This window comes from Dendrobates tinctorius, unplaced genomic scaffold (genome assembly GCF_039654945.1).
Source record: "Dendrobates tinctorius isolate UK_male_01 unplaced genomic scaffold, ASM3965494v1 ptg000060l, whole genome shotgun sequence".
In the NCBI taxonomy this organism is placed as follows: Eukaryota; Metazoa; Chordata; class Amphibia; order Anura; family Dendrobatidae; genus Dendrobates; species Dendrobates tinctorius.
In genome coordinates, this window is record NW_027361728.1 from 38800006 (window position 1) to 38822583 (window position 22578).

General features: G+C 46.1%; 1 protein-coding gene across 4 annotated transcripts in view; it reads left to right on the forward strand.

Annotated features, from left to right (window-relative positions):
• Positions 1 to 22578, forward strand: part of SLC7A14 (solute carrier family 7 member 14) — a 201874-nt gene that overhangs the window by 129585 nt on the left and 49711 nt on the right. For all 4 annotated transcript variants that reach the window (XM_073578872.1, XM_073578876.1, XM_073578874.1 and 1 more), the window contains one exon: positions 19947 to 20183. In XM_073578872.1, coding sequence (XP_073434973.1) covers positions 19947 to 20183 — 237 coding nt within the window. The remainder of the gene's footprint in view (positions 1 to 19946; positions 20184 to 22578) is intronic.

Here is a 22578-nt window from a genome sequence, read left to right on the forward strand (position 1 = left end):
CGTGGCCCGCGGGCCGCATGCGGCCCCTGAGGCAGACATCTGTGGCCCGCGGTGCACCACATGTCTCACTCCCTGATGCAGGGGAAAGGCATGCATTCAGAAGCGGTGATGGCATTGGCTGTTCTGTGTGCACACACTGCACAGGACCTGTGATGAGGTCACAGGAGGGGGAGGAGTCAGGGGTCACATGATCAGGGGCCTCAGTGTGTACAGGACGGACGCTGCTGTCTGTGTGCTTTTTGTCATGGTACTGGATGAAGGTAAGTTTATGCGTGGGGTCAGGAGGGGTTTACAGGGTGGATGGAGCAGAGCCCGGTGTGTACGAGGTGTACGGAGCAGAGCCCTGTGTGTACGAGGTGTACGGAGCAGAGCCCTGTGTGTACGAGGTGTACGGAGCAGAGCCCTGTGTGTACGAGGTGAACGGAGCAGAGACTTGTGTGTACGAGGTGTACGGAGCCCTGTGTGTATGAGGTGTACGGAGCGGAGCCCTGTGTGTACGAGGTGTATGGAGCAGAGCCCTGTGTGTATGAGGTGTACGGAGCAGAGCCCTGTGTGTACGAGGTGTACGGAGCAGAGCCCTGTGTGTACGAGGTGTACGGAGCGGAGCCCTGTGTGTACGAGGTGTACGGAGCGGAGCCCTGTGTGTACGAGGTGTACGGAGCGGAGCCCTGTGTGTACGAGGTGTACGGAGCGGAGCCCTGTGTGTACGAGGTGTACGGAGCGGAGCCCTGTGTGTACGAGGTGTACGGAGCGGAGCCCTGTGTGTACGAGGTGTACGGAGCGGAGCCCTGTGTGTACGAGGTGTACGGAGCGGAGCCCTGTGTGTACGAGGTGTACGGAGCGGAGCCCTGTGTGTACGAGGTGTACGGAGCGGAGCCCTGTGTGTACGAGGTGTACGGAGCGGAGCCCTGTGTGTACTAGGTGTACGGAGCGGAGCCCTGTGTGTACGAGGTGTACGGAGCGGAGTCCTGTGTGTACGAGGTGTACGGAGCGGAGCCCTGTGTGTACGAGGTGTACGGAGCGGAGCCCTGTGTGTACGAGGTGTACGGAGCGGAGTCGTGTGTGTACGAGGTGTGCAGAGCTGCGCGTGTACGGGGTGTATTAAGTCTGAAAGCAATGCGGCCCCCCAGCTCAAATTTTTTTTATGTGTGCCCCATTTACTTCTGCCGAGTTTGAGACCCCTGCTGTAGAGGGAGAGAGCGGGAGAGCAGGGCTGTGAAGGAAGAGAACGGGGCTGTGGACGGAGAGAGCAGGAGAGCCGGGCTGTGGACGGGGAGAGTAGGGCTGTGAAGGAAGAGAACGGGGCTGTGGACGGAGAGAGCGGGAGAGCAGGGCTGTGAAGGAAGAGAACGGGGCTGTGGACGGAGAGAGCAGGAGAGCCGGGCTGTGGACGGGGAGAGTAGGGCTGTGAAGGAAGAGAACGGGGCTGTGGACGGAGAGAGCGGGAGAGCAGGGCTGTGAAGGAAGAGAACGGGGCTGTGGATTGGGAGAGCAGTGCTATGAAGGAAGAGAACGGGGCTGTGGAGGGAGAGAGTGGGAGAGCAGGGCTGTGGACGAAGAGGCAGGGGCTGTGGAAGAAGAGAGCGAGGCTGTGGAGGGAGAGCGGGGCTGTGGAGGGACACCGGGACATTGATGTAGAGCGCGGCTGCGGAGGGATAGAACGGGACGGCAGGTAGAGAGCGGGGATGTTAAGGAAGACAGCGGGACCCACAGTTAGGTACTATGCCCGGGCAATGCCAGGCTCTTCAGCTATTTATATTCATAAATATGGACTCTTTGATTGTCCTTTCAGCATTTTGCCTTCCCCCTTCTTTGAATTGATATTGACAATCAGTCCTTACTTTGTCCATCTCATATGCTAGATGTGTATATATATATAGAGAGAGAGAGAGAGAGAGAGAGATAGATAGATAGATAGATAGATAGATAAATATATATATAGTTATTTTTACAGCACTTTGTTGCCTTTTCTACACGGTATCCATGGTGCGTTTCATTTCTAGCATATTATTTCCAGTTATTAACACCTTAAAGTATTTACTCATTTTAGTGGAGTCCTTGGTAGGCACACACATGAGCTACATTTGTAGTTGGCATTATCTCCATATATTTTAGTTAGATTTGAATTTCTGAAAAAAACATTTTTTGAAAAGAAATGAGAGTCGAGGAAGGAGCTGCAGCTGGCCACTGGCAACAATTGGCCAAGAAACAGCCCAGTGTGGAGAAAAAACTGAGAAGGGGACACAGCGCTCCAGCAGAACTGGAGCCCTTCATTCCCAGAATCGATGATGGTCCCAGAAGTCTAACCCCAGAGATAACTAAAGGGGGCTTTAGATGGCTTTAGATATCTAAACTGAGAGCAGCATGCTGTAGAGACAGAGATCCTGATTCCAGTGATGAGTTATTGTGGGCTTCTTGCTGTAGTTTTGATAAAAATCAGTGGTGTAGGTGGAGTTATACAGAGTTTACCATTCCGTAAACAGCTAGATCTGCAGTATATAAAACAGTGATTTTATCAAAACTACAGAAAGCAGCCCAGTAAGTGACACATCGCTGGAATCAGTGTCTCTGCTGCTCTTGAATGGGTAGAAAAATCCTGGAGACTGATTCCCTTTAAGTGACTGTGATGGGACATTTGGCATTCCTGAGCACTCAGACCTGTACAGTACCTTGAAGAAGGTATCTGGGTTCACCTTACCTTAGAGGACTGCCTCAGACATGCTCAGGCTCCCAGATCAGCATCTCTTTATTCTGTTAATTAGTCAATATCCATTGAGTGTTGGTGTGGTCTTTATTATTAAAGAACCTGGAGCATTCTCGCTTAAAATGAAAACTAGTAATGATCATCAAATCCCATTTGATCTCTGAAAGCTAAGCCTCCAAGGACGCACACGGGATTGATAATGCCTGGAATGGCGTAGAAGTAAAAGACGGGAAGACATTATGATCATATCGCAACCTGTGTCATCACATCTGTTTCTAGGCAACCTTATGCACCCTATAAATGTGGAAAATCCCAGTTTGTGTCTAGCACAGTCGATGTAATGACTACAAAAGACGACATTATTGTCTGCATTGACCTCACTGTGAATGAGAATAATTATATTAAGAAATTGGGTGATTTAGACCAGGCTTAGGCAGCTTCTGTTCTGACAAATCACTCTTGCAAAAGTCCCAGCATTTCCTGACAGCAATTATCTAGCAGAACATTATGAAGAATACAGTTATACAGTTGTGACCAAAAGTATTGACACCCTGCAATTCTGTCAGATAATACTCAGTTTCTTCCTGAAAATGATTGCAAACACAAATTCTTTGGTATTATTATCTTCATTTAATTTGTCTTAAATGAAAAAACACAAAAAGAATTGTCCTAAAGCCAAATTGGATATAATTCCACACCAAACATAAAAAAGAGGGTGGACAAAAGTATTGGCACTGTTCGAAAAATCATGTGATGCTTCTCTAATTTGTGTAATTAACAGCACCTGTAACTTACCTGTGGCACCTAACAGGTGTTGGCAATAACTAAATCACACTTGCAGCCAGTTGACATGGAGGATTAAAGTTGACTCAACCTCTGTCCTGTATCCTTGTGTGTACCACATTGAGCATGGAGAAAAGAAAGAAGACCAAAGAACTGTCTGAGGACTTGAGAAACCAAATTGTGAGGAAGCATGAGCAATCTCAAGGCTACAAGTCCATCTCCAAAGACCTGAATGTTCCTGTGTCTACTGTGCGCAGTGTCATCAAGTAGTTTAAAGCCCATGGCACTGTGGCTAACCTCCCTAGATGTGGACGGAAAAGAAAAATTGACTCGAGATTTCAACACAAGATTGTGCGGATGTTGGATAAAGAACCTCAACTAACATCCAAACAAGTTCAAGCTGCTCTGCAGTCCGAGGTACAACAGTGTCAACCCGTACTATCCGTCGGCATCTGAATGAAAAGGGACTGTATGGTAGGAGACCCAGGAAGACCACACTTCTTACCCCGAGACATAAAAAAGCCAGGCTGGAGTTGGCCAAAACTTACCTGAAAAAGCCTAAAGCGTTTTGGAAGAATGTTCTCTGGTCAGATGAGACAAAAGTAGAGCTTTTTGGGCAAAGGCATCAACATAGAGTTTACAGGAGAAAAAAGGGGCATTCAAAGAAAAAAACATGGTCCCTAAAGTCAAACATGGCGGAGGTTCCCTGATGTTTTGGGGTTGCTTTGCTTGCCTCTGGCACTGGACTGCTTGACCATGTGCATGGCATTATGAAGTCTGAAGACTACCAACAAATTTTGCAGCATAATGTAGGGCCCAGTGTGAGAATGCTGGGTCTCCCTCAGAGGTCATGGGTCTTGCAGCAGGACAATGACCCAAAACACACTTCAAAAAGCACTAGAAAATGGATTGAGAGAAAGCACTGGAGACTTCTAAGGTGGCCAGCAATGAGTCCAGACCTGTATCCCATAGAACACCTGTGGAGAGATCTAAAAATGGCAGTTTGGAGAAGGCACCCTTCTAATATTAGGGACCTGGAGCAGTTTGCCAAAGAAGGATGGTCTAAAATTCCAGCAGAGCATTGTAAGAGACTCATTGATGGTTACCGGAAGCGGTTGGTCGCAGTTATTTTGGCTAAAGGTTGTGCAACCAAGTATTAGGCTGAGGGTGGCAATACTTTTGTCTGGCCCATTTTTGGAGTTTTGTGTGAAATGATCAATGTTTTGCTTTTTGCTTCATTCTCTTTTGTGTTTTTTCATTTAAGACAAATTAAATGAAGATAATAATACCAAAGAATTTGTGATTGCAATAATTTTCAGGAAGAAACTGAGTATTATCTGACAAAATTGCAGGGGTGTCAATACTTTTGGCCACAACTGTATGAGTAAGGCCTGTTTCATACCTCCGTCGTCGGCGGTCAGCTGAAATCCGCCAAAGGATGAAAGAAACTGATCTGTCTCCGTTTAGTGATGTCGGATGACATCGGACCACGTAGGAGAACAGATCCGTGGAGCGGCGTGATTTAAAGGGACCGCGGTTGTCACGGCGGCTAGCGGGAGGTCGGTGGTGAGATCGGCGTCCGAGATCTCGCGGGAGGTCGGAGGCCGAGATCTCGCGGGAGGTCGGAGGTGAGATCGGCGGCCGTGATCTCGCGGGAGGTCGGAGATGAGATCGGCGGCCGTGATCTCGCGGGAGGTCGGAGATGAGATCGGCGGCCGTGATCTCGCGGGAGGTCGGAGGTGAGATCGGCGGCCGAGATCTCGCGGGAGGTCGGAGGTGAGATCGGCGGCCGAGATCTCGCGGGAGGTCGGAGGTGAGATCGGCGGCCGAGATCTCGCGGGAGGTCGGAGGTGAGATCGGCGGCCGAGATCTCGCGGGAGGTCGGTTTTGAGATCGGCGGCCGAGATCTCGCGGAAGGTCGGTGGTGAGATCGGCGGCCGACATCTCGCGGGAGGTCGGTGGTGAGATCGGCGGCCGAGATCTCGCGGAAGGTCGGTGGTGAGATCGACGGCCGAGATCTCGCGGGAGGTCGGAGGTGAGATCGGCGGCCGTGATCTCGCGGGAGGTCGGAGGTGAGATCGGCCTCGCGGTAGGTCGTGGGGAGATGTCGCGGGAGAGGTGACATCGCGAGAGGTCGGAGGGGGACATCGGCGGCCGCGAAATCGGAGAGAGAGAGAGAGAAAGGTATTATATGGTTAAAAGAACTCCCGGCCGGGGATGCGCAGCTACAAATAGCGGTCCGCCAAGCCAAAAAAACGTTGCAGGGTCCGTTTCATCCGCCCGGGAGCCGCTAAAATCTTAGCGGATCCGTCAAAAAGCAGGTGAGATGGACAACCATCAGTTACAATCCGCCACTAATGTTAGTCTAAGGAGGAAAAAAACGGATCCGCCCCTTTTTGGCGGATCTGTTTTTTTTTAAAAATTGGCGGATTTTGACTGATGACAAAAACGGAAGTGTGACACAGGCCTAAGACACTGGGACAGAACCATTCGTCCTAATTGTTGAAATCTGACTAGTTACACCTTTAGGCTATGTGCCCACGTTGCGTGTTAAAACGCACACAGAAAACCGGACTCCTTCCCAGAAATTGCGCATTTTTTTTCCGCGCGATTTCACCGCGATTTTATCGTGATTTTGCCGCGATTTTCGCGTGTGATATTCAAGCACTTTCCAAGCGATTTGAAGCATCGCTTGGAAAGTGATTGACAGGTTGGTCACACTCGTCAAACATAGTGTTTGACAAGTGTGACCAGGTTTTTACTATTGAGGCCGCCTATGCGGCCTCAATAGTAAAAGATAGAATGTTAAAATGCTAAAAAAAATAAAAATATCGGGGCATTTTTACCTTCCGGCATCCCGCGCTGCCATCCCGGGCCTCAGCGTTCCCAGCGATGCCTTGCGAGACCTGTGATGGCGTAGTCTCGCGTTGCTATAGCGATCTCGCGAGACCACGTCATCACAGGACCTTCCCACAAGGCATTACTGGGAACGCTGAGGCCGGGAATGCAGCGCATGACGCCGGAAAGTAAATATACCCCGATTTTTTATTTTTTATTCTTTTTTTTACAGGGATATGGTACCCAGGGCCTGAAGGACAGTCTCTTTTCCTCTACACCGTGGGTACCAACCGCACATGAGACGCTTAACTTCCCACATGGTGGGCATAGCCACATGCGGGAAGTAAGCGATTCTCATGCATTCCTATGGGTGCTGAATCTCGGCAATTCTTTGCAATTCCGCACAAAAGAATGAGCATGCTGCGATTTTTTCCGCGATGCGATTCCGCCGCGGAAAAAAGCACAGCATTAGCACAGCATGTGCGGAATGCCATAGGAATGCATGGGGGGCGTTCTGTACACGATTTTTAAACGTTTTCGCAGCGTTTTCGCGCCGAAAATCGCGGCAAAAACTCTTAAAGATCGCTACGTGGGCACACAGCCTAAACCACAAATAGAGAAAGTGTTCTGTGTTGAAATATTGGTCCTCCCTCAATATTTGATACATGGTGACGCTATGTGCAGAGATATTGGTCCATTAATTTGCCAAGTACAAGCTCTATACCCTTACATATGTCATGCTGACAGTACCTACAATCAGTAAAGGGGCTACAGTTGCTATTTAGATAGTCAGCAAGGACCAACTATTAGGAAAGTAGCATAGTCCCATGTCTTTATCAAATTTGGGTGCAAAGGAGAGTTTAAGGGGGTGGACTGAAACATAAATTAATTTTCATTCTAAATTCCTATCTATTTAATGCCATAATCTACGGTACTCTATTTTCTAAAATACGGAAATTAGAAAGTTATTTTTCCCTAACGACAATTTTTAACTGCTCTGATTTTGTTTTTACTGCTTCTTTTTTGATGAAGTTTCTTTTTAGAATTCCAGTGCACGCTAGGATACTCAAACTTAAAGCAAAGCCACAAAAAAATAAAAATCCTCCTAAAATTAAAGAATTAATACAAGGCCAAAAATGTTGGGCTTCACTGCTCCTTGAAAAATAAAGTTAGAAAAAATACACATATATATAGGCGGTGGCTAGCACTGCAGTCTTGCAGTGCTGGAGTCCTGGGTTCAAATCCCACAAAGGACAACTTCTGCAAGGAGTTTGTATGTTCTCCCCGTGTTTGCGTGGGTTTCCTCTCACACTCCAAAGACATACTGATAGGGAATTTAGATTGTGAGCCCCAATGGGGACTGCAGTGATAATATGTGCAAACTGTAAAGCGCTGCGGAATATGTTAGCGCTATATAAAAATAAAGATTATTATAATATATGAGGTATTGGCCAATATTTTATCCAAGACATGCAAGCTCGCAACCCACGACAAGGGTCCTCACACTTGCGAGTCCTAACACTAAACATAAAAGCAAACCCACAGAGAGTGGACTAAAAATCCTCCCAAAATTCAAGAATTAATACAGCAAACAAGGGGCAGCAGTGTTTACCTTCCCAGGTCTCAGAAATAATGCACTCTCAGGATGCAGCAACCCTATGTAATAAAGATGGCGGCAACACAGGTGCAAAATACTGATGAGAAAGCCACTCACAACCTACCAGCTCATGAAGGATGTGATTGCTTAGTATTAGGCTGGTTTCACATTTGCGTTTTTTAGCGCTGGAAAAAAACGCATATGTGCGCATGCGTTTTTTCCCCTATATTTAACATGGGTGCGCATACCTGCGCGCTTGTAAGCGCATGTATGCGATTTTCATGCGCTGCGTTTTTTTGGGGTGTGCGTTTGGATTTTCCAGACGCAGCATGTTGCATTTTTTGGCCCTGCAAAAAAGCGCATGCGCACATATGCGCACGTTTTGCGCTAAAAATGGCCATTATAGCCTATGGATGCGCATATGTGCGCACTGGCATGCTCATGTATGCGTTTTTTTGCATATGCGTTTTTTTTTTTAACCATGGAATTTAGGGGTTTGGGTTAGAGTTAGGGTTAGTTAAGGGGGTTTAGGGTTAGGGTCAGGGTCAGGGTTAGGGTTGGGGTTTGGGTCAGGGTTAGGGTTAAGTATGGTTTGGTTAAGGGTTAGGGTCAGGGTTAGGGTCAGGATTAGGGTTAAGTATGGTTTGGTTAAGGGTTAGGGTCAGGGTTAGGGTTAGGGTCAGGGTTAGGGTTAGGGTCAGGGTTAGGGTTAGGGTCAGGGTTAGGGTTAAGTATGGTTTTGTTAAGGGTTAGGGTCAGGGTTAGGGTCAGGATTAGGGTTAAGTATGGTTTGGTTAAGGGTTAGGGTCAGGGTTAGGGTTAGGGTCAGGGTTAGGGTCAGGGTTAGGGTCAGGGTTAGGGTTAAGTATGGTTTTGTTAAGGGTTAGGGTCAGGGTTAGGGTCAGGATTAGGGTTAAGTATGGTTTAGTTAAGGGTTAGGGTCAGGGTTAGGGTCAGGGTTAGGGTTAGGGTCAGGGTTAGGGTTAGGGTCAGGGTTAGGGTTAAGTATGGTTTTGTTAAGGGTTAGGGTCAGGGTTAGGGTTAGGGTCAGGGTTAGGGTTAGGGTCAGGGTTAGGGTTAGGGTTAGTTAGGGTTTAGGGTTTGGGTTAGGGTTAAGTATGATTTGGTTAAGGGTTAGGGTCAGGGTTAGGGTTAGGGTCAGGGTTAGGGTTAGGGTCAGGGTTAGGGTTAGTAAAGTCATGGTTTGGGTTAGTGTGAGGGGCCACCCTTATGTTGGAAAAAAATGCAAACGCGGTAAAAACGCACTAAAAATGCATACAAACGCATAAAAACGCTGCGTTTTTTTCATGCATGCTCATAAAAATGCTTGAAAAAAACGCAGCAGTTGTATGCTTTTGTATGCGTTTTTTCAATGCGTTTTTTTGCGGGAAAAACGCGCTGCAAAAAAAAGCAAGTGTGAAACTAGCCTTAGATTGCACAAAAGCGGCATGTATATGTTGCTAGTCACACACAGGTAATGCACAGTGTCTGGCTTAGTATGGGTGTCAATAATAGGCTGTAAGCCAGACATTGTGCATTACCTGTGTGTGACCAGCGCCCTATATAATCAGCCTTTGTGCAATCTAATACTAAGCAATCACCCCCTCCATGAATTGGTAGGTTGTGAGTCATTGTCTCACCAGTGTTTTTTGCACCTGTGTTGACGCCATCTTTTCTACATGGATTTGCTGCATCCTGAGAGTGCATTAGTTCTGATACCTGGGCAGGTAAGCACTGCTGCCCCTTGTTTACTATATTGATACGCAAAGCATTGTTAGGAGGCAGAGACTGCGATCACTGCCGCAATCTCTTCCCCCTCCCTGAAATGAAGCATCATCAGTGACCTTTGTTTCAAGGGCTAGGCTAGTCTCTACCCTACTGAGCATGCATCGGTTGTCAATTGTTGTTCAACAGACGCTCAGTAGATTCTTGTCAATGTGCAATGTACATAATGACAGTGCAGGCTCTGTCGGCTTTAGAAAATAGATTAAATTATGGCATTAAATAGATATGGATTTAGAATGAAAATTAATTAGGGTTTCCAACCTCCCCTTTAAGCAACAGTCCATGGCAACAAATTATGTTGCAGCTTTCAGTTAAAAGTGGACTTCTAAAAAATGAGAATGGAAAGCTGACGCCCCACTTTTCTTTTGAACCAGATTTTCTTTATAAATCTCCCTCTTTCATATCTTTTAATATCCTTAAAGGGGTTGTCTGGTCCAAATCGATAAGCCTGCAGTTGCTCTGTGTGAGTGCAGACTTATGAGGCTATGATGTGCACACGGTGCGGATTCTGCTGCGGATCCACAGCGTTTCAGGCTCTGCGGGTCCGCAGCAGATTTAGGTGCGTTGTACAGTACCATTGTTTTCAATGGTAAACTGGAAAACGCTGTGCACATGTTGCGTATTTTTCCGTGCGGTTTTGCTACAGTTTACAATCCGAAGCATGTAAATTCTTGTGTCCAGAAACGCTACAGTTTCACACCTCATCCATTATGAGTTATAAAACCTCAGGGCAAAACCGCAGATAGGATTTATCTGCGGTTTTCACTACAAAATCCGCAGAGGCAAAAAACTCCGTGTGCACATAGCCTCAGAATCCCCTCAGCTCACGCACTGGGGATAACGCATACAAGGCCTGCGGTCCCGGGCTGTGTCGGACTGGAGTGCCAAGGATCGACCAGTAACACTGACTTTGGGGGCCCACTTGCATACAAATATTACACTACCTTCGTAAATTTACCTGTATCTCTATATAATAATAAACTGGGTAGTTTGATTAATGAATGATTAGATGTTGCCTTTTTCTATACAGAATCAATTGAATTATGCCAAGTACTTCTCATACAGTGGGGTTGGGGGCCCAGATCTGCACAGGGGCCCACCGGGGGATTCCCCTGTTACCCTATGGGCCAGTCCAAGCCTGGTCCCGGGTATGAAAGTGGTGAATCCTCGCGGCACACAGTGTGTGCGCTGGGGAGAGTCAGAAGTCGGCAGTCACACTGAGTCACTGCAAATTTATCGATTTGGACGGGACAACCCCTTTAATAATATTATACTATTTATGAATGTGCAAATAGTTTTTACATAACAAACAAATAGATGTGGACTAATAAATGCACGATGTTTCTGGACTGTGTCTTCTTACGTCTATGATGCTAACCTTTATAAATTATTATCAATTATGATGGACAAATTGCAGTATGTAGATCTCCAAACTCAGCCAAATTACATTTAATGAGAAAATGTCTACTATGTGAAATCGTCATGAATGCCTGATACATGGTCAAGTGAGAGAATGTTCTCATTATGTTTAACCCTTGTCTATCCTAGTGGTATTAGGTATTACACACCGTAAGCAGCTTTCAGATTAAATTAAGCCACGGTTGGTCCGAATAAGACATGAATGATACTAAAGGAGACGATCAAGTAGTTGATTGCAATCACTGAATGACCCGCGGACTCTGTACAAGGAGAATGTAAGATACTGCATGTGCTTTGCACCAATTTGCAGCAGCAATTACTCTGTGCCAACTTCACTTTTCTTCTGCACAGAGATTAATCTTTTTGTGGACACTTCTGCCAAGATCCAAATTAGGTAATGAAGATGAGTAACTCCATATGGATGCTTTGTGGTTTGCATTTATCTCTAGAACACATTAAATTCTAATTGCCTACTATGTAGTTATTACATATTAAGTCCCAGTCACTTTTTTATTCTAAACCAAACTATTGGAAATAGCATGGATTATGTTTGCCCTTTGTATGCATTTTTTAGGGAGGAGTCGGGGTAGGGTGGTGTTTGAGGGTATTATCCCTAAAATATACTGTTATTATACTGTGTCTGTTCATATATAATTGACTTTTGCCAAGAGTTGTATGTTTATAATTCTCCCTTGATTGTACCTTTCTTTAAAGTTTAGGCTATGTGCACACGCTGCGGATTGGTCTGCGGATTTGTATCTGCAGAACCGCAGGTTCAATGTTAGTAGACAATGACCTGCGGTTTTACCTGCGGATTGGCCTGCGGTTTTCCCCTGCAGTTTATCACCTCTACCATGGAGGAGATGGTAAACCGCAGCAGAATCCGCAGAAAAGAAGTGACATGTCATTTCTTTCTGCGGATTCAAAACCGCAGCGTTTCCGCAGTTAAAAATCCACAGCATGTGCACAGCAGATTGTAAATCACATAGGATAACATGCTACTGTCTGCAGAACTGCTGCAGATCCGCAGCAGCCAAAACCGCAGCGGAACCGCAGCAAAAACCGCAGCGTGTGCACATAGCCTTAATGTCTATGATGTGGCACTGTTAATACAAGTATATATAATTATTTATCTGAAAATTAGTAAAAGTGATGCCTACAGCAAATGACAAAATTGCTCCAAGGCCTTCGGTTGAGAATGAGTTTCTGCATATTGCCTTAGGGCCCTCTGACTTTTGTCTATGCCTGAGCTCAGTTTGCTTCCGCTTTATACTAGAAGGGTATATTGCTACATATTGTGTACAATAGGCAGTGTTTTACAGTACCGACATAATCATTGAAATTTCTGCAATCTCATGCACACACTGTGTTCTTTTCCAGGGGTATTTTGAGCCCTGCTGCAGTTTTGCAAAAATTCAGCATATCAATTCTTTCAGTGTTTTTGCAGCACTTTTCTCCCACTAAAATGAGTGGGTAAAAACACTGCAAAAATGGAAGTATTGAATGCTGCGCTGCAAAACCATGTGAACATACCCAAATGGTTTTATTCTCATTGTATACTTTGAATTATAAATTACAGCTCATAAAGTCATGCTGTGGACATTTATTATTAAGGGGGTAGGACCTCACCAGACCGCCCATTTCGTGAAGTCACAGACCCTAGGCTATAGGTATTCCCTACCAAATTCCAGGCAGTTGGAGCTACAGAGTCCGTGCTGACAAGACGTGCAGATGAGTGGAGACGTGTGGCTCCGCCTTCTCCCCCCACATGGTCTGCCTGATACCGACTGAACGCATGTGAGTGTTACTTTCTGTCTTTTAATCCCTTTGTTTTATATTTATATTTGTACATATTTAATGTCTCAATTTTGTAACAATTCTTGATCTAAGTAATCACTGCCCTTTTGGGAATAAATGATAAAAATCTGTTAGTTTGCCTCCATGCTCTAAGAAACGAACTATGCGCCTTTTTTAGATAATCGCTACTAATTTCAGGGGTTTGCTGCGGACCCTCTTAATTAACTCTTTGATTAAGTAAAGCGTGGCTGGTGGCAGCGTGGTGTGCACGGCTGGCTAGGCTAGCTGGCAGTACAGACGGGTCTTACATGCTGAATGAGGGGCTGTGGCCACAGCATTGATAATTCCCTTACTGCAGTAGTCTAGCGGCCCATGCACAACAAGCAGCCCGTCTGGCGACTAATTATCCTAGGTGCAGTTCCCTGACTGACCTGAGGGTAAGGGGGGCGCCGGAGAGCTGCGAGTTCCAAAGTGGAACTGAGAAAGTGGGATATACATAATCCCCACAGTTCTTGGAAGGTTGTTAGCAGTGGTGGGGCATCCAAAATACCCCCCTGCGGTAAATTGTTAGAGCAAGATTAGCTTGCTGTATTTTGTCACGTGGTGCCGGTGGTGGCATAACTAAGATAAGCCCCCACTGTGCCTGTGATAGCCGTGTGCCGGCAGTGTGTCGCGTCCCTCCGTCCGCTGACAAACCCATGCCGGTGGTGGGATAGTGACATATTGGTGGCAGCGGTGGGCTGTTCCTCACATTTCAACCCAAGAGTGCAGGCCCCAACCACAGAGCTTCGAGCTGACGATCTGGCCAATTATTTCAAAGAAAAAATTGATCATATCCGACAGGAAATTATCTCCGAATCATCTCATACCATGCACTGTCCTCCCTCCCCCACTACATCTAGCTCACTCTCTGAGTTTGAACCAGTCACAGAAGAAGAAGTAAGCAGGCTCCTTGCATCTTCTCGCCCAACCACTTGCACCAGTGACCCATTTCCGTCACATCTGCTCCAGTCCCTTTCCCCTGCTGTCACCCCTCACCTAACTAAAATATTTAACCTCTCTCTATCTTCTGGTATCTTTCCCTCCTCATTTAAGCATGCCATCATACATCCACTACTTAAAAAACCATCCCTCGACCAAAACTGTGCCGCTAACTATAGACCTGTCTCTAATCTTCCCTTCATCTCTAAACTCCAGGGAACGCTTGGTCCACTCCCGTCTGATCCGCTATCTCTCTGATAACTCTTCTCGACCCTCTCCAATCCGGTTTCCGCTCTCTACACTCTACTGAAACTGCCCTCACTAAAGTCTCTAATGATCTACTAACAGCTAAATCTAATGGTCACTACTCCATGCTAATTCTCTTGGATCTCTCTGCAGCATTCGACACGGTGGAACATCAGCTCCTCCTCACTATGCTCCGCTCCATCGGCATCAAGGACACCGTTTTCTCCTGGTTTTCCTCCTATCTCTCTGACCGCTCCTTTACTGTATCTTTTGCCAGCTCCTCCTCCTCTCATCTTCCCCTTACTGTTTGGGTTCCTCAAGGATCGGTTCTAGGCCCCCTCCTCTTCTCCTTGTAGACTGCCCCTATTGGTAAAACAATCAGTAGATTTGGTTTCCAGTACCATCTCTATGCTGATGACAGCCAATTATACGCTTCTTCTCCTGACATCACGCCAGCCTTTCTAGAAAACACCGGCGATTGTCTAAACGCTGTGTCTAACATCATGTCCTCACTATATCTGAAACTGAACCTGTCAAAGACTGAACTCCTTGTGTTTCCTCCCTCTACTAATGCACCTATACCCGACACTGCCATTTCCGTGTGTGGTTCCACTATTACTCCCCAGCAACATGCCTGCTGTCTTGGGGTCATGCTTGACTCCGAGCTCTCATTCACCCCCCACATCCAATCACTGGCTCGCTCTTGTTATCTGCATCTCAAAAACATTTCTAGATTTCGACCTTTTCTTACCTTTGACTCTGCAAAAACTCTTACTGTTTCTCTTATTCATTCTCGTCTGGACTATTGTAACTCTCTTCTAATCGGTCTCCCTCTTACCAAACTTTCCCCCCTCCAATCTGTCTTGAATGCTGCAGCCAGGATCATATTCCTCGCCAATCGTTACACCGATGCCTCTACCTTGTGCCAGTCCTTACACTGGCTACCCATCCACTCCAGAATCCAGTACAAACTTATTGCCCTCACCCACAAAGCATTCCATGGCTCAGCACCACCCTACATCTCTTCCCTTGTTTCAGTCTACCACCCTACCCGTGCCCTCCATTCTGCTGATGACATGAGGTTAGCATCCTCGATAGTCAGAACCTCCCACTCTCTTCTCCAAGACTATACACGTGCTGCACCAATTCTTTGGAATGCACTTCCCAGGTCAATACGAGTAGTCCCCAATCCCTACAATTTTAAGCATGCCCTGAAAACTCATTTATTCAGACTGGCCTACCGCCTCAACACATTAACCTAACTATCCCTGTGTGGCACAGTCAAAAGTTTTACCATAACCAGGTTCCCCGTATCATGTGCCCACATGCTTTATGCATCTATTAGCTCTCTGTGTCCGTACTGTTACACACTTAACATTATGGCTGGTCCAAACAATCAGGGCAATTGTTACCACCCACCTTTCGTGTCTCCCCTTTTTCCCTCATAGATTGTAAGCTTGCGAGCAGGGCCCTCATTCCTCTTGGTATCTGTTATGATCTATGTGATTATTGTTATGCTGTAATGTCTATCGTCTGTACAAGTCCCCTCTGAAATGTAAAGTGCTGCGGAATATGTTGGCGCTATAGAAATAAAATTTATTATTTATTATTATTATTAAAGAGGTTGTCCACTACTTTAACATTGCTGACCTATTCTTAGGATACATCATCAATGTCTGATTGGTGGGAGTGTGACACTCGGCACCCCCGCCAATCAGCTGTGCTCGGTGTCGGCGGCACACAACCTGTGAGCATCTTGCACCTTTAGCACGACTGTATTAGGCTACTTTCACACATCAGGTTTTCGGCGTCAGGCGCGATCCGGCGTCGTGCCGGAATGCCGGATCCGGCAAATGTTTTGTAAAACCTGATGTGCCGGATCCGGTTTTCTGCCGGATCCGTCTTGTTCTTGACAGACAAAACCGGATCCGTCTCATCCGGTTCATCCGTTTTTCTATCCGTTTTTCGACGGATTACGCCGGATCCGGTTTTTAAAATTGACCCTTGTGGCCTTCCGAACGGGATTGGCTACTGGAAAACTATATATAGCATGTTCCTACAGCCCTTCTTTGACAGGTTGTAGAGGAGAAAGTGCAGGTTGGAGAGAAGAGCAAGTTACTGGCGAAGATGGATGTTGTCATTGGAAATATTACCACTAGAAGTTCTGTGACAGTTTCAGTAATGAGGGACAATTTTGCACTATACTTTATGTCACCTCAAGGCAGAGTACACTGGCAGGATGACAGAGTGTGAAAGATTTGTGCCCTAACCAAACTTGTGTACCTTCTGGACCAACAGTATATACCTTTGCCAACCAAAGTTGGCTATCTTGTCATGGTCTTACTATTTTTAGCTTTAGGCCACAGGTGTGTACCTGGTTGTGTTTTATGCAAAGTATTTCACCTTTTAACAAAAGTTGTGTACATTGTTAGGAAATCACCAACAATAAACACAACTTTTCAGGTGAAATACTTTGCTTCAAACACAACCAGGAACACAACTGTGGCAAAAAGCTAAAATTTACCCACAGTTATATACCTGGTTTTGAATACCTTTTTACCTTTTAAATACCCTGTATTTAACCTTTTTTTTAAACATATTTCGCCGCAGAAAGAGATGACAGACCACCAGTGTAAACAATAATTTAACTTTTATTTAAAATATTTTTTTGTGTGTAAACTGTTTTTAAAGTTAAAAAAACTTTTTTAATAAAGGTTTGAAACCAACCAAATGGGCATTTTTATTACAAAAAAAACATTATAACTCGGTGTAGTGTGGGGTGGAAATACTGCTGGAGGGGCTGCGGGACACTTCGACAATGGGAGTGTGGAGAGAGGACTGGGCTCGTGGTGGGGAAGGAACAGTTAGAGGTGATGGTGTGGAAAAAGCTACAGAATGGGTGGACATGTGGGAGGCAGAAGAGGTGGTGGGCGGTGGAGTGGAGGGTTGGGCAGGGACTGTAGGAGCAGATGATGTTGATGGAAAGTTGTATGGGGAAGGAGTTTGGTACGGGGAAGTAGTTTGGTACGGGGAAGGAGTTTGGTACGGGGCAGGTTGCTGGAAGTGGGGAGATGTCTGGTACTGGGGAGGTTGCTGGTACTGGGAAGGTTGCTGGTACTGGTGAGGTTGCTGGTATGTAATAGGAGGGGGGGGAGGATGGAAAGTGGCTGGAGGGGGTGCAGATGTAATAGGAGGGGGAGGATGGAAAGTGGCTGGAGGGGGTGCAGATGTAATAGGAGGGGGAGGATGGAAAGTGGCTGGAGGGGGTGCAGGTGGAGGAACTACAGTGGTGGGAGGTGGAGGTTGGGAGGTAACCTGCTGTAGAGCACCGTGGCACGAATGCATTACATGCATCTGCTGGGTAGGAGATAGTGTTGCCATGCGCTCCACAACAGACCTGAAAAAGGTGTGGTCTGGCGAAGATCTTGCTTCTGAATGCATGGTTTGCAGAAGTGTCTTCACCTCCAGAATGCTGGAGTTGATCTGCTGAAAGCCTGCGGAGATTTGCTCTGACAAGACTTTTAGACAGTTCTGGAAAGATGCATTCAGATGCAAGAACTCTGGCGCATAAGTCTTTTCCTGACCCCTCTGCCGCTGCCGCCCAGTACCCGCAGGTGTACTAGAGGTGGCAGGGGCAGAAGGGTGGGGTAAAGGGAAAGCGATCTCCTCACCAGCAGCTTCATGTAATGTAGGCGGCCACGATGCTCCTGTGCTGGTGGATGGGACAGATGGGTCGAATGTGTGGGAAGGCTGGGAAGGTGCAGATGTACCGGGGCGGTCGAAGTGTCCCTCGGTGCCGGTCTCCTCAGGGATCGCCTCAGAAGGGTCCAATCGTGCAGGCTCCCAAGTGCTGCTCACCGTGCTGTGGAATAAAGAGAAAAAAAAACAATTAAAATACTGACATGGTATGGCCCTGGCTGAAAAAAAAAAGTTACATCTAACATTTTTTTTCACATGTGGTGTGTAATATTTACCTTCTAGTGACCATTGTTTCCCGGAGGAACGACAGGGCTTGTGCGTACTTGTACTTGCTCCTGCGTCCTCCAGATCCACTCAGGGCCTGCATCTCTTTATTGAACTCCTTCTTGAAACGATCCCTCACAGACCGCCACCGATTCACAATTGTGTTCCCTGAAACGAGAAAGGAGTGGTTAGTATACAACATCAGTGTTTCACAAACTCCAGTCCTCATGGTCCCCAGGGGTCATGTTTTCAGGATTTCCATAGTAAATAGAAATCCTGAACACATGATCCGTGGGGACCACGAGGACTGGAGTTCGGGAAACACTGGTTTACATCAAGCAACCGGTACTGTATATACTTACGCTCTTTAATCTGGGCCCGAGCATCGAGGTCCTCCCAGCGGCCCACAAGGAGCGAACAGATTTCCTCCCAGAGTCGTCGGGTAACGATAAGGTCAGTGTGGCGGCGGTCAGCCATATTCCAGAGCGGCTCCCTTTCTCTGACGAGATCGATGAGGTGGTCCACATCGAGTCCTCCATCCTCACCGTCAGAGTCGGGAGCACGCTGTGAAGGCTGCTAAAGAAAAAGACAAAAATAACATAATTAGCCTCCACAAAAGAAATGAAATAAAAAGTGCAAAAAAACAAAGCAAAAATATTTATACTTACACGCTGGTGACCGCCGCGTTGCTGTCGCCGACGACCCTGGGAGGCACTGCGAGGACCTCTTGGCCGAGCACCAGATTGGGAAGACTAGAGAAGAAAACAAAAAATGTTATGTCTTTGGATGTAGGCATTTGTTTGCTGTGTGTGGTCTGCAGAACATTGTTTTCTATGTGTTGTGTGTAGTGTGATGTTGTGTTTCTGCGTTTGATGCAAAAAACTTACCAATTGTGAGCCCACTCCAAGTGTCTGTCCACCCCTTCCTTCTTCTTCTGGGAGCTCCTCTTCATCTTATGAATCCTGTTTTGAAATAAAAGGCAATGAATAGACATATATTACAGAGATGATGGATTTTGGAAATAAAAACTTACCGTCAAACGCTGACGATGCGAGGGAGGGCTCCCAGAAGATGATGTGCTGTCTTCCTGGTGGCCACACTCCATGCCTGTGGGTGGTGTTCCAGCTGCTGCCATTGCTGCTGCTGCTGCATCTATTGGGCGGCTGTTGAATAAAGAGAAACAAAGGGCCAATGAATATCTTGATATTCAATAGCCCTAGTTTGGAGGAATGGGGGATTTGATAATTACCGTCTCTCATCTGCTGCTGGCCTCCCCTCCTCAGCATGTTCCATTTGCTGCTCCATTTGGGGTGGTGGTGGTGCTGATGGTGCTGCAGATGTCTGCTGCCTTCTCCTGGTTCTTGGCTTGGGTGGCATGTTGGGTGTGGCTGTGGGTCCCACTGTCTTGCTTTTATATATGTCTTGTGGGCAGAGCTACTGAGCATGCTCAGACCAAAAAAACCGGATCCGGCCACCGGATCCGGCTTTCGCCGGATCAGGCGCATTGCGGCGCTCATAGGCTTTCATTGTGTGAAAAAGCCGGACGCGCCAGATCCGGCGTGTCCGGCTTTTTCGCCGGAGACAAAAAACGTTACAGTAGCCGTTTTTTCCAGACGCCGGATCGCGACACATTGCCGGATCCGGCGAAAACCGGATGAAACGCATGGCCATCCGGCGCAAATGCAAGTCAATGGGGGGGAAACCGGATCCGGCATTGCATTTCGCCGGATCCGGTTTCTGTCAAAAGCGCCGGATCGCGCCTGACGGCGAAAACCTGATGTGTGAAAGAGGCCTTAGACAATTCTGTAATTCTCTCTTTTTTTACGTCCACAGGGGTGTGTTATGCTGAATTTGGAGTACGTGTTCCCAAAACCACAGGATCTGCTTACACATACAGTTATGTCACTGTTGGTGAATTTGTGGCATTCTTCATTGGATGGAACTTAATCCTAGAATATCTCATTGGCACTGCAGCCGGAGCCAGTGCCCTAAGTAGCATGTTTGACTCCCTTGCCAATCACACTATCAGCCACTGGATGATTCAGAGTGTGGGGACATTGAATGGATTAGGTAAGGAGTTTGCGTTAATTGTAGTTGCACGGATGATAATACTTGACTGTTAGCTAGTAACTATTTTTACAGCATTATTGGGCGTTTTCCATCATCGCCTACTATCAAAACTTGTGTGGCATATTTGCCTGAGGTTTCCAGGTCATATTTAATAGGCTAATTATTCATCATTTACATTGGTTTTGTTACCCTTTATATTTAAGTTACTGGTTAAAAAAGTAAAATATATAACTTTATTACAGTAATTAGTAGATGGTGCCTACGACAAAAGAAATATATTGTGTATACTACGAATTGAGAATACTTTTTAAACTCTCATCATGGTCGTTATGGAATATCAATTTTATTAAAGAAGCACTCCCTCTTAATATATTGGAGTCATCATATTATATAGCACTGTGTACTAACAACTGCTCTTATTGACTTTCTACCAGTTAATTCTGCTGTTTTCCGTTAGGTATATGACATCACGTGATTAAAAACTGGCTAGCTGAATCCTTCTAAGCTCAATGTAGAAACAGGAGGTCAATTTTCCCTGCACCAGTCATCTCTGCAAAAGTCAATGACTGGGAGAGGAGCAGAGCAGCTGGGTCAGGAGTTGGAGGAAGAGAAAAATGATTTCTGCAGGAACAAGACACTTCCAGTTTTTACATAGAGCAGAGAAAAGAGAAGAATTAGATGGGTAGAAAGGCAGAATGAGTAATTGTAAGACCCCAGTGCTATAAAATATGATGATTGTAATTTATTAAGAGGATAAAAACTTTGAAGGGAGGCGTGCTTCTTTAGTCAAATACTAGCACATGGGGATGCTCTGCTGTAATTGATACAAAATTAAGAAAAGCCTTCTGTAAATGTACAGATAAACCAATCATTGCAATGTATTCAAATTCATAAAGGGAATCTGTCAGCAGGCTTTTGTTATGTAATCTGAGAGCAGCTTGATGTAGGTGCTGAGACCTTGATTCCAGCAATGTGTCACTTGCTTGTCTGAATACTGTCATTTTGTTACAATCACAGTTTTCTCTGCTGTAGATCTATCAGTTCTCTAAATGATGAACTCTGAATAATCCAGCACACCCCAGTGATTGTCAGCTTCCTGTGTACACTGTGCATTAATAGAAAGCTGGTAATCAGTGTTGAGGGCAAGATTACACACAGGTGTTGACTAGGAGACATGAGACACCTAGTCCTGCAGTGATAATCTCCTGCTGGAACACTGATTTTATTAGAACAGCAATAAACCGCTTAGTAAATGACACATTGCTGGAATCAGCGTCTTTTCGCCTACATCATGCTGCTCTCAGATTACATAACAAAGACCTGGTGACAGGTTCCCTTTAATGTGTGTACATTTATGACGTGACCTATTTCCAAATTAACATTGTTTTCTGATCATAGCTAAAAAATCTGTCTTTAGACTAATCAAATGTCTTAGAACACCTTTTCCTAAACAAATGGCATATACAGTCATTATTTGGAGTAAGGTTAGTTTCCCACTTGCGTTAGGAGGCGCAGCGCACGTCCACCGTGCAGCTCTGCCCCCTGCCGCACCCCCTCCGGTCAGCTCCTCCTATGGGCGCATGACGCTGCATGCGACCTGCGTACCTTATCGTTAGCATTGGGTACGCAGGCCGTGCGCTGGTATGATTTTGACGGCGCATGCGCCCTTTTGATGGTGCGCGGAGCCTCCTAACGCAAGTGTGAAACTAGCCTAAGGAAACTATATTTTTTATGGCTTGCATACATTCATTATATATATGTACAGTGGGGCAAAAAAGTATTTAGTCAGTCAGCAATAGTGCAAGTTCCACCACTTAAAAAGATGAGAGGCGTCTGTAATTTACATAATAGGTAGACCTCAACTATGGGAGACAAACTGAGAAAAAAAAATCCAGAAAATCACATTGTCTGTTTTTTTTTCATTTTATTTGCATATTATGGTGGAAAATAAGTATTTGGTCAGAAACAAAATTTCATCTCAATACTTTGTGATATATCCTTTGTTGGCAATGACAGAGGTCAAACGTTTTCTGTAAGTCTTCACAAGGTTGCCACACACTGTTGTTGGTATGTTGGCCCATTCCTCCATGCAGATCTCCTCTAGAGCAGTGATGTTTTTGGCTTTTCGCTTGGCAACACGGACTTTCAACTCCCTCCAAAGGTTTTCTATAGGGCTGAGATCTGGAGACTGGCTAGGCCACTCCAGGACCTTGAAATGCTTCTTACGAAGCCACTCCTTCGTTGCCCTGGCGGTGTGCTTTGGATCATTGTCATGTTGAAAGACCCAGCCACGTTTCATCTGCAATGCCCTTGCTGATGGAAGGAGGTTTGCACTCAAAATCTCATGATACATGGCCCCATTCATTCTTTCATGTACCCGGATCAGTCGTCCTGG